At 37.8% G+C, this 13120-nt stretch overlaps 1 protein-coding gene across 1 annotated transcript; it reads right to left on the reverse strand.

The window, feature by feature from the left end:
- Positions 1-285: 285 nt before the first annotated feature.
- On the reverse strand, positions 286-12445 carry OGN (osteoglycin). The gene is made up of 7 exons (XM_054166796.1): positions 12218-12445; positions 11333-11579; positions 6963-7047; positions 4918-5076; positions 3700-3902; positions 3011-3106; positions 286-2361 (listed from the first exon to the last, which is right to left on the reverse strand). Exons 2-7 carry the CDS (start codon positions 11492-11494, stop codon positions 2191-2193), a joined length of 876 nt encoding a protein of 291 aa, XP_054022771.1. The 5' UTR covers positions 11495-11579; positions 12218-12445; the 3' UTR covers positions 286-2190.
- Positions 12446-13120: the final 675 nt, after the last annotated feature.

Raw genomic sequence — 13120 nt, forward strand, 5'->3', positions numbered from 1 at the left:
ATGTAGTAGTGATTAGGTCTTAGAATGTTTACGTGTGTACATATTGTATAAATGTGCACAGGGTTGTGTATGCACAGAAATTGTTTTCAGAATAATAATTTTGGTGATACTAACTGATCCTCTAAATGCTGGAAAGAGCTTCATTTAATAATAATGGCTTGTGATAAGAACAAGATCAGAAGCCACTGCTTATGTAATGTGTTTATACTTCCACTTGCAGCTGTTTTCTCTCCATCTTAGGCATTTATCAATAGAGGGATAAGAGAACTGGGGGCTTTTATTTTTTCCAAATGTAAATTTGGCTTGCAGTTGGAATGTATTTTTTTACATGCTTTGGGTCTAATTTTAATCTTTTGCTTAAAACTTGGAAAAATCAGAGTTTTGTGACTTACATGGGGAAATGGGAACCAAATAGTATTCTTGCTGTCTGACCATTTTTCTTTTTTTTTTTCCTAAAGTTGTATTAAGACAATGAAGTTTCTGTCTTGTTCTACCAAATAACTTTAAATGGGAAATACTGAGTTTGCCATGTTGAGTAATGGGTTCAGAGCAAACACATTAATTCATTCCATTTCATAATTGCATCCCCTTTCCAGAAGGATGAGCCTGCAGTTGAAGCTTGACATGGTTACTTGAAAAGTGACTGGAAGTCAGTTGTGTTTGAGAATTAAATGTGCACTTAACTCCCCATAGCACAAGCACTAACAAATCAAGGCTTAGCTAGATAAAATAAACAATAGTAATACAAAATACCTTGTAAAATCAGTATTCTAGATGTAGTGATACATCATCATGCATTTAATGCTTAACTATTTCTACAAATCAGGAATCTATACTAGCTTCAAAATTAGTATGGAGTTGATCTGGTGGTAGTAAGTGGCACTCTTTTGGCATTAATTTATATGAAGGATTTACATTTGTGGTAGGTATTTGAGGGGGGAAACTGAAACTGAAATGTCAGCTCTATAGCTGTGTAATTAAACATTGCACTTGTATCAATTATGTTGAGTTTTAGGTGAGGTGACTGAGGCTTGTACGTATCCAAATGCTGATGGCTTAATGAAGTTGAGTGAAATGATGCTGGTTTAATTTGCTTGAAGTTGACACTACTTTTAGATTAATGCTGGATCAGTTTTTCTTCTTGATTCAAAATATCTGACTTGATTTTTCCCTAATGAATGAAATTATTCCTGTATAAGGGTACTTCTGTTTCTCTGCACTGACATCTGCTGAAATCTTACTCACCACTAAAAACATTCATTCAGCTTTGCTGTTAATTACGTTGTCACATTTCCTTGTAAACAGAAAGCAGCAGAAAAGTCTTGGTCTAAACCTGTTAGTAACAAAGATACTTGGAGTCATGCTGTGTATCGACTGTTGCATTAAAACGGGAAGCTGGTGTTGCAAAAATTACTCTTGTGAGTGCAGCTGAGCAAAATTTATATATTCCAATGAAAGATACGTTGCGTGAAAAGCAAAATACAGTATATATACACACACACTCTTAGCTTATTTTGAAAACAAAATAGTGGAAGGAAATGTTACACTTCTTGGAAAAGTTGCACTTGCTGTGTTTCTTGGTACACTGAGCCTAAGTCGGAATTACTCTCATTTTCCACAAACCAATTTTTTAAGGAGGAGTTAATGAAATTAAGCTTTCAGAAATTCTGTTTCTAAACATAACTTTCCTTTGTGTGCAACTTCATTCAATCCACTTTTGAAAGTCAGCTGAAAAAGTATTGGTTTGTTTTTAAAAAATGGGATTAGAATTAAGACATTTTCCTTCTGTAGCTTGAACAAAGAATGTTTGGCACTGATATGGAAGTAAAATGTAGAGATTGTTCTGGGTACTGGTAAAGAATTTGAACAAGAAATTGCTTTTGATTTTACACATAAAGAATATGTGTGGAAAGGAAAGTTGAGAAAATATGTGTGCATATATGTATTTTTACACTTCTGTTAACAGAAAAGGTCCTGAAAGCATGGGTCACACTGTAACCACTACATCAAGTGGCTGTATAGAAATGTTATTTTGGAGGAGAGCTACATTTCAAGGTAGTAACAGGTTCAGTAGGCAGGGCAGATGGCATTAGTAAGGGAGAGGATACAGAGTGTAAACAAAGGAAAAAGAAGGATTTTTTTTCCATTAGCATGTTTCAGGTTTGGCATGTGTAACTACATGAGCAGTGGCTAGTAGTATGTCCCTACAGGCAGTGTTCTCAGGCAGTTAAAAGCATTAACATGCTTTGCCAAGAGGATTGGGTTGCCTTCCATCCGTATCTCATCCATGCTTGAGCGGATGTAGCGGGTGTTGTTAGATTTACAGAAGGTGTCATCCGTGATCGTAGTGATGTTGTTGTGCTGCAGAGCAAAACAAATCTTTGTAAATACACAGGCATATACACACCCCTATATATGCAACCCCCCCTATAAATCTTGAAGTGTTTTCCAACATCAGTTCTGTTCCTTTTACCCTTGCTGTCACGGAGATCGATTTGTGTGTACCATAGATATGTATAAATCAAGTCTTTTCAGACCAATCAATGAGGTGATTAGCAGTTTGATGTAGTGATGTTTGCAATGTATTGTAGGTCAAAAGATTATTACTACTTTTGACCTCTTTCCGTAGTTGATATAGAGAAACTAATAAGAAATCATGGAATTGTTGAATAGTTTGGGTTGGAAGGGACCTTAAAGATCGTCTAGTTCCAACACCTCTGCCATGGGCAGGGACACCGTCCACTAGACCAGGTTGTTCAAGGCCTCATCCAACCTGACCTTTATTATCATTGAGTAAAGAACCAGGAAATCCTTGCATGGTGTAATTAGTTAACCAGCCTTTGAACCCCAAATGGTTGTGGCTGTATGGATTAGTTCATGGCTGTATGAACTGTTTTACTTGGAGGAGCATTAGACCATTGCAGTGTAAACTGTTTTACAAGACAGCAGGTTTGAAGTATGCAACTTGTGAAAGTTCAGAACAGACTGTAAGTCAATACTGCAAAAGTACCTGCAGGTGAAGAATACGCAGGCTTTCTGGTAAGTTAAGAGGAACAGATTCCAGTTGGTTGTGTCCTAGGTAGAGGTAGGCCAAATTTGTCAGCTTCTATTAGAAGGAAGGAGAGAATATTAATGCTGGTGTTACTTGCTTGAGGTTAAGTAACTTGTACCTGTTACAAGGCATCACTATTTATTTTTTTTTCCTTACTGTATTGAAAGTGTCCCAAGTGATCTAACACGAAACATTCTTTTGCTGTGAATGTTTAATTCTATTGTAACAAGAAACTCGTGGAAACAGACCTTCCTTGTTTGGGAAATTTCCCTGTCAGTTTATTGTTCATGAGACTTGAGGCTCCTTTAGAGCTAAACCCTTGTTTATTGATATTTATGTGATCTTCAGAACTGTATTTGAGCCATCAATTTTGAACTGACTTTTTCCTTCTATTTCAAGAGAGAAAGAAGAAGGTATGATATTTCACAGAAATATTGGGGTTTAGTGTGAAAAAGATAAGAGAGTGACTGCATACAGAACTGCCATTCCAAAGTGCCTTAAAAAACCTCCAACCAAAAACTGGAAAGCTGCTTCGTTGTAGTTTGTTCCTTAGATCCCAAAAACACAGAACAAGTACTTAATATATTGCAGAGTCAGATTAACAGTTTCATTTACTTTGGTTACTTAAATTATTGTCTTTTACTTACCTTGAAAGCATTTGCTTTGATTCCTCTGCTCTTGATTCTGTTTTGATTTGCATTAAATGAGGTTAGTTTGGGAGGTAAAACAGGAAGTTTCATAAGTCGATTTTCAGCAAGAGAAAGTTCTTCCAGTAACAGAAGCTTTGAAAAGGCTCCATCTTCTATTTCTTCTATCCTATTTCCACTAAAGTCAATTCTTCTCAAGGTAGCTTGACACAAAAGAAATGAAAATCTGAATATTGAATTTATGATATGGCAAGTAAATTTTGTATGATTGTGTATGTTACACTGTTGGCTGCACCATCCTGATTGTGCTCTGCAAATGCAGATAGTATTAAACTATGAAGTTGGTTTTCCTCATGGTCTTAAATTTTAAAACCAGAATAATGGTAAGGAAAATATTTACTATTTTGGCTTTGAATGTTGGGGTTTGTTGTTTTGGGTTTGGTTGTGGGGGGTTTTTGAGAGATAATACCATTTAAAATATTTGTATGTGATCCTTTATTACAATAATATTTATTACTCAGGGATATGTGCATAAATATGCTTAAAGGCTGAGGGAGCTGGGGTTGTTTAGTCTGGAAGAGGCTCAGGGGAGACCTTATTGCTGTCTACAACTACCTGAAGGGTGGTTGTAGCCAGGAGGGGGTTGGTCTCTTTACCCAAGCAACCAGCATTAGAACAAGAGGACACAGTCTCAAGCTGTGCCAGGGAAAGTTTAGGTTGGAGGTGAGGAGAAAGTTCTTCACTGAGAGAGCCGTTAGCCATTGGAATGTGCTGCCCAGGGAGGTGATGGAGTCACCATCTCTGGAGGTGTTCAAGAGGGCATTGGACGTGGCACTTGATGCCATGGTTTAGTCATGAGGTCTGTGGTGACAAGTTGGACTTGATGATCTTTGAGGTCTCTTCCAACCTTGGTGATTCTGTGGTATTATCATGTTGTGGAGTGAGATAGCACTGGATGGGATGCATCCAGTACTGATCTGCACATTCCCTGCATGTATGAGAATATTAGGATGGATACATGAGCCAAAATGAGTTTAAATATTGCTTTCATAGTTGTTGTTTTTTCTAATATAAGCATTGAATTAAGTAATACACATAATAAAATCTGGAGAAGTACAAAATATATCCTTATTTTGGTAATTTTGGCATACTATCAAGGGCCAACATCTACAAATACACTGTCAAATAAATAGAAATTCAAGTGTGAACGTTACTTACTAATGTCAGCAAAATCTGAGACTGCTATCCTTTTGATTTTGTTGAACCTTGCATAGAGATAGGCTGTTTCCTTTGGCAGTGGGGGGACAGCTTCAATGTCTATTTCCTCACAGTAGACTGATCCACTTAGACACACACACAACAGACAAGTAGGTAAATCTGAAAGCAAATTTTTTTGAGTCAACAGTTGAAAGGTGTTCAAGTTACTTAAGCTTGACTATTTACAAGAGAATTTCCCCTGCTATCTTTTAAGATTTCCCATTATTAGATGAAAAAAAAAAATCTGTTAACATCAAGGTCTGAATGGCTTTAGGGTTCCGAACTTAGTTTTGAGTTCACTGGTTGTTGTGCCTAATTTCCCGATGTATATTCTTTGCTCTTATCTGACCATGTCTTGAAATGCTATTAATTGATTTAATTCCGTTTCATTGCTTAATTGGCCGAGTCTGATGACAGCCACAGCTCTGTGGCTACATTAAATGTCATCTTTAGAACCATTCCTTTGAAAAGAGAAATCCATGCAGGAGGAACATCTGGCAGTGCCCACATTGCACTGGAGGATTCCTGGCAGGGCCATGTATTCACTGTGTTATTCCTAGCTGCTGTTTTGTCGAATCATTTATATACCAACTCCAGCAATGATGATTCTGTAAGTACTTTAGGCAGTCTATTCCAGTTTTTTTACTGAGGTGTTTTTTTTTATAGCTGTTATTTTAAGTAGTGTGAGAAACACTTCTTTAAAATGCAGTTTAAGCCCATTATGGCTTGGCCTGTTCCTCACATACATTAGGAGAGCATTAATATTTCCTGATTTGCATTAATCCTGTATGACAGCAATAGAAGAAAATGTGTAGTGAATATGGCTTTCAATCCAGTTTTCTCACTGTTCTGATCTGCTTTTCTGTGTTTTAGATATTGTGAGATTTTTGGTTAACTTCCCAACTGCTCTGTCTGTAGTAGGGGGCACTGTCTGCTGCTAGGTAGTTTGTTTTCACCACATGATAAAAGAGGGTCTTCTGAAACATGTATTGTGAAAGTAGCCAGTCAATACTGGGAAGCTAACCCAGCATGTGTAATAATTCTTGTTTTCTTGCAGAGGCACTGCACAGAATGGCATTGAGATTTTGAATTTAGCTTTCTGAATATAACCACCTGTTAAGCTTTAGTTCTGCCCCACTTGCCTCCTGATTTAATGTCTTGTTTGTCATATACTGGAGAATAGGAAATGGAAAATGATTGTGAAACAGTGTTGTGGCTATTTAAAAGGCAGCAATGTTTATGCTTGTCTGGGTCTAGGAGCTCCGGGGTTCTTACAGATTTGTTCCGCTTTTGATGGGAGCCTTTTGCCAGATGCTATTTGGCAATAACTAACCTTGATTAAAACTGTGGTAGAGATTGACACTCCAGTGGTCTTGCCTAATCATCTGTTATTTTTGGAAGCTTAGATCACAGATACAGCCAAAATGTGTGTTGTCTTTTCAATGCTTTGTTCGGCAGACAAAAAAACTTGTCCTTCTGAAGTTTAGAAATTGCCATAGCTTGTTGAGAGAAATCTGGACAATGTATCTGAGAGCCTGTTGGAACCATAGGCTAGTGAAGAACATTCCTGATGTGCTTCAAACACTGAGCTCCCTGATCATCAGATGCAAACTGTGAGCATAGCCAGTTCTTTGAAGGCATCTGCTTAAGTAATTTAATTAATATGCCATCCTTAATTGGTTAAACTCTGGAACTTATTGCTGGGTGTATTTTTTTTTTCTGGGTTACCTTGCCTTATTTAACTTAGATATATCTCTACAGCAGACATGATTGGGTAAATCTGTAGAAGTTCATATAAACTGGAGTTTGTGTATTTGGAGTTTACCTGAGGATCCTTTAAATTTTTTCAGCCTGCTCCATCACTTTCCATAAGAGACATGAAAGATATTCATAAATGAAAAGATTACTTCTATATCCCTTTTCATCCTTAGTATATTATATTTTTATATGGGAATATGTTCTTTTGGATAACTTAAATGTTACAGCATTCATATCAATTCACTTACTTGTGTCCTTTGTTGGTGGCACATTGCGTTCTCCATCATCCCCTTGCAGGCTTAGAGAAGTGTCAAGAGAAATATTTGTTCCATCCTTTGTGTGAGAGCAAATGGTATTAAAAAAAACAACAAACCACAGAGTATTACAAGGGTCTGAAATAGCACATCTTTTAGAAATGAGCTTCCTATGACATACTTCCTGATGACATGTCATTTGTAAGCTGCCATTAGTCATCCAGCATGTAAGAGTATGTACTATCCCTTTTGTACATGAGCTACTCACTTTGGAAGGCAAAGAAGGGAATGCGGTGCTACTAGTGTTCATTAGAAGTAAAGCTCTTGAGGATGGAACAGTAGACATAAATAGAGAGAAAAATGTAGACCATGTGGTTGGGATGGAAATATAAGTGATAGGTGTCTGCAAAAACCTGGAGTTCTGGAGAGTGAAGACAGGATTCTTGGAATGTAAGTTGGTTTGGGGGTGGTTGTTTCTGTTGTTTTGTTTTTCTAGACTAATCTCAGGAAAGTAGCATTGCATTTAAAGTCATTCTGATCTCCCTGCTGAGATAGTCATTGTATCTTCTCAATTGCAGAACATCTTAGTTAATAATCTTGTTCCTTTCAGGTACTGGCTGAAATTTAGCATTTCATTTCTTAAGTCTATTTTAAGACTTGGGCTGCTAACTGAAAGGGCCTTTTGTGATGCAGGAAATAGTAGTTTCAGGTTTCCACTGAATACTGTAGGAATTTTAGGGAATTCTACACTATTTCTAGCATTATGGTATACAGTGGGTTCTACTATGATTTGCATATGTAATATTTAAGGGAGTTTTAGATTGACTCTGGCAGTTTTTCTTGGCTAGCATCTTTCATAGTCTCTTTTTTGGTGAGGAATATTTGCAGGACAATGTGCTTTATGGTCCGCATGGCTATTCAAAACACATGGAGAAAAATACATTATTGGGTGTGGAAGATGCTTGTCTTTAAATGTGCTTAAGGATCAGACCCTACTATGAGTATGGTCCCCTCTTGAAGAGAGCTTCTTACACACTGGGAGTGCTCACAAGTCAACTCTCTCCTTCAGCCCTGCTTTAGGCTTGTAGCACACAGAAGTTCATCTACAGCAGCAATGTGACAGTAACACTGTGTTAAGTTATTTTTTGGTATTAACTTTATGTAGTTTTTGGTTGCTTGCATATACTTTACTGTGGGAATTTCTGTGTTCTGCAGAATAAAACCCTCAAGCCTGACATAAAGCCTGAGAAACAAATATCTTGGCCAGCCACTGTCGTTTTGACCCTTTTTTAGCCTATGAATCATCCATCCCTTGGCTCTTCCCTGCATCTGTCTGTGCTGGCTATGCCTCATTTTGCCTCTTGGTTGGGATAGGCTGGTTTACTCCAGAAAGAGAATTTTATACCCAAGTTGGAATGCTGTCAGCAGCAGTTGTAGCATGAAACTTCTGTGTAGTCTAAGAGCTTTCTTGGGTGTAGAGAAGGAGGGAAGGGGGTGGAGTGGTGAGCTGAACAGTTAGACTCAAACAAGCAGCAAATCATACAGAAGGTTCTTGAGGAAACATTTAGGTCAAATAGGCACATTGATGAGGCATGTGAAGACACGGTCCTTGATTGTGGTATCCGTGTCAGTAGACACTTTTGTGTATGTGGACTTAAAGCAAAACAGCTGTGCTCCTATTGTGGTAATCTGGCTCATAAGGGACATTTTTAATAGGCTTGTTTGTAAAATAAGTTTGCTGACGTAGCATATCTGTACCAGGTGCAGATTTGTCGCACAGGATCCTGCTTGAGGTGTGATCTATGAAAAAATATGCACGTGAGTTCTCTGCAGAATACAATGTGCAACTGATTGCTGCAAGTGGGAAATGTCAGCAGCAAATAAACCACAGTACTGTTAAACCTAGAAAATAAGCAACAGATGTCCTGTCATTGTTGTCCCCCCCCCCCCGTCCCCCCCAAAAAAAAGCCTCAGCTATCCAAATGGCAAATCCCAAACCCCCCCAAATCCCACTAGAATAAAAAAACAATACATTGGAAGTATTTCCTGGTCAGCTATAAACATTCCTAGCCGTAGAATATTGGTGCAGAAGATTGTTTGGATTGTAACCGCAGAAAGTTCATTACTTGCACATGTAAGGCGTACACTGAAACAAGAGGGCCCCACATCCTTAAACTCCACCTGTCCCTCTCTCTCTTTTCTCTGCAGACAGGAATTGCCCTTACATATTACATCTAAATCCTTTACGCGCTTCAAAACTGCTGCAGTTTTTTTGATTCATCTGTATAACACACAAAGGTCTGTAAAGCTGGTAGTTCATATTCAATGGAATTAATTACTCCAGATATGAGACAGTGTCTAACTGGATGGTGGTTTTGTTGTGGAAATTAAGATTTCATGTCTTTAAACTTCTGGTATTTTATTCAAGACTGGGGTGGCTGTGGTTTCAAATAACGGTCATTGGAATACATTTTGCTTGGCTGACCTTTTCCTTGGTAGTGAAGTTCACTTCTTGTTGATCACTAACACAAATAGATTTCTGGCACTTTCACTAAAAAGCTTTCTCCTAACTATGTGTTCAAGTGCAGTTCTACCACAGCATCCTGTGTGTGCAAACATGCATTAAGGAGTTCAATTTCTCTTGCATGACAGAGATTTCTGACTGGGTGTGTTTGAGGAGATTATTGGTGTCTATTTCAGTTGCAGTAAACACTTGAAATATTCAGGGAGCTAGAATTGTGTGCAACAAATTAATAGAGGATTTGGTTGTGCCTCCCATGGTTTAAACTGGGAACACTGGAACTTGTCTAGATGCATTTTTTGTGCATAAGGAACTAATTTATTATTTTGCAAGGAAAACAAGATGTCATTGAAGAACTGACCTGATGGAAATAATGACTTGTCTGCATTCCTAGAATTATCCTGGGCAGAACCGTTAGCCTCCAAGAGACCTCTAGTTTATAGCACTGCCAGTATGGGCTTTGATTAGCCTAGGGCACATCTCTTGGCACAGTTTCCTTGTGGGTATACTCCTTATTGTTCTTGTCACTGAACAGTAGTATGTTCTTAGTAGAATGGTGTTAGTTATGAATGATGCTATGCCTAACTAGTTAGTTAACTCTCTCAGTGTTCTTTTAACAATGTACTCAATTGCGACCTTTTAGTTATTTAAACAATCTCTTCATGTTTTACGTCATCACTGTGGCAGATGTCAGATTTAAAACTACTTCAGACATTTTTTAAAATACAGCTTGCAGCTGCTGGTTTTAGTCTAGTAATTGAGCTGTAATTTAAGTAGAAGTAGGAAGATGGAAAAGAATCACTTCTGTCTAACTTTTTAATATGTGCTGCATTTAAAATAAAACCCTTTTAATTATGTCCTGCTCATCTCTTTTTCATGTTGATCAGACTAAGTTAATGTTACAAGTGCAGTTAACATTACTGAAAACTTCCTTGAACTTACTAATACTTGTGTGTGTGTTGTTGGCATATGTGGTATTTTCCTTGGCAATTAGTCCCAGGACAATCACTGTTGGCTTTTCTTCCTGATCAGTGTTATAGTTCATTCTCTTGATGTGTATCATTTAAGTCCTGTCTGAAGCACTCTGAACAGAGGTATGAGGTTTTTAGCTGTCCCTGCCAGCTCTCCTCTTGCTACGCCTTCTGCTTGAGTGTTTAAATTAACTGCGGCGTGTGGAGTATGCAGTGGAAGACGTTCAGAACTGACCGCTTGGGGGTGCTGGTGAGTGCCATGAGGTGCAACCTCTGTTGCTATCATTAAGACTCAAAAAGTGTTAATAATGTAGGTGACTACTGCAGGGCTGGACATTCCATGGTAGTTTAGGACTGCCAAACTGTTGCTAAACCCCAAATAACCCACCCCTGAAAAACCAAGGCAAAAAACTTGTTAGTTTGGTAAGTTAAAAGAGAAACTGTGGTTTGTGCTGGCAGGTTACAGGAAAAAGTACTGATTTAAATATCACTACTCTATAGGAGAAAAAAATAATCCTAACTAAAAACCCCCACATTGTTTTTAAATGTACTGTGTTAATACAACCTTTGAGCTTGTATACTAGTATAGCCCGTTCTTGAAGCACTTACAACACTAGGCACGTAACTACAGCAGAGTTAAAGTTATGGTTTAGTCTCATTCATGAAAGTCTGTCTTTTGTGGGTTTCTCAAACTGTAGCAAGGGGAGTAGTTTTGTGGTTTTAGTTGGAGTGGCTTTCCCTGGGTCTGAAACAATTATATGTTTTGCTATTATTATAAGAGTTTTCTATAAGCCTTCCAACCATGCATGCAGCACCTTATTCATACAATGCTTAGCAGTTAAAACATTAGACTGATAATATAAATAAAATACCTTTCTTATATCCTTGGATTGCATTTCATAATCTTGTTGGCTTCCCATGGTAACATCTGTATCATACTCATAGAACGGGAGTGATTCTTGCTGTATAGGTGGTGCTGAATTTACCAAAGCTACAAACACAAACAGCAAAACAGCAGTCTGCAAAGTCTTCATGCTTGCACGAAGCAGTGTCTCTGGCTTTCACTGAGCTGGTGAAGATCTGCTCGTGCGTTGACTATGGAGAATACTTTCTTTGTGACTGGAAATGAAAATGCAATCCGTCAAAACAATATTTAAAGCCTAGAGGACTAGTTGGCAGGGGTTTCTAACGCATAAGGAGCATGGAACAACTTTTAACTCTTCATATCCTTTAATTAGGTTCTAGTATTATAAAATCTATCCTTAAATTTCTGAAAGAAAATGAGAAATAATAAGCATTTTCCAGCTAATAAGGGAAACATTGGAACTGCATTTGCTTGTTTCCCTGTATGTTACTTTGTTAATAGCAAGAGGGGTTTGTAAAGCGTTTTATGAAATCTTTGGCATGTGTGTAGCTGAGCTAATTAAGAAGAGAGAGGTCCAAATATATTTTTCTAGGAGGTAAAAATAATGATTTTCAAACCTAAATGCTCCACAGCAGTAATCCCTCGTTGTCTTTGTCCTTACATTTGAATGAAAACGAGAAAATAACAACCCCTGAATATTTTACAGGTTATGCACTTTTCAGGCAGGGGGTGGAGGCTCTAAACATCATCTTTAAAACATTTTAAATACATACACAACCATTTAAAAAATAAATCTTTACACAGCATTTTTTTTTCTCCTGTTTGCTCTAAGTTTTTTACTGCAGGTCTGGCTTGATATTCTTTTAGGGGGGAAAAAAAAAAGACCACCTACCGTTTTAGCAGATTCCAAGTCCTTCTGTGATTGCCATAAACCCAGCTAGCCTGATCTCTAGGTTAACCTATTGATAAAAGAGTGAAGTTATGAATCACATCCACATTGTTGAAGTGAATCCTTTCAAAGTTTGACAGTCTTAAAAGTGCTTTCCATGGGGTAAAAAATGCCTTGCCAGCATTCTTTCCCTAGGGTAAGAGGTAATATCCTGGAGCAGGGGGGTTGTACTTTGAATAACGTTTGTGAAAGTTAAGCCTGTCTGGCTCATCCTACTTTGGATAGGAAAGCCTTCTGCAGTGTGGTGAGGTACTAATTGCTCAGGCTTTTTCTGTAAGTCACATACTAGTTGTGCAAACTGGAGGTCTATAACAATGCATGTGTTATCCATTTTGTTTAATGGTTTAGCTAAGAGACAAAGCAGCTGCTTTCTGAGTGAGCCAGAGGTAGAGCCAAAGCATTCCTATACCATGTTAGTCACGTTTCATGAGTAATAAAAGGTGTTTAGACAAGCTTCACCTAGGCATGGGAACTTTTCAGTCTGAAGAGTTATGGAAACAAAAAGTACATTATAGAATTTTGTGTGTGAGAGAGATTCTCAGACAGTTAGTTAATTGTTAATTGCTAAATGCTTCATTTAATGACTCATTAGAAAATTTATTGAAAATTGGATTTAATGACAAATACTTGTTTTGAGTAAGGTTCTCTTTTATACATAACTTAGTGAGCACTGTCCAGATGTAGAATTGTCATCTGCAGCAGTTTTCTGGATTTCTAATGCACTTCTTCCTCCCCCATCCTTTTCCTTAGTATATGTTTTTGGCAGTCAGTACAAATGGGAGCCAGATGATCAACTTGCAAATTCACAAAGTGGCTTTTGGGGGTCTTTAAAAAGAATGTAGCAAT

This window comes from Dryobates pubescens, chromosome 1 (genome assembly GCF_014839835.1).
Source record: "Dryobates pubescens isolate bDryPub1 chromosome 1, bDryPub1.pri, whole genome shotgun sequence".
NCBI classification, from domain to species: Eukaryota; Metazoa; Chordata; class Aves; order Piciformes; family Picidae; genus Dryobates; species Dryobates pubescens.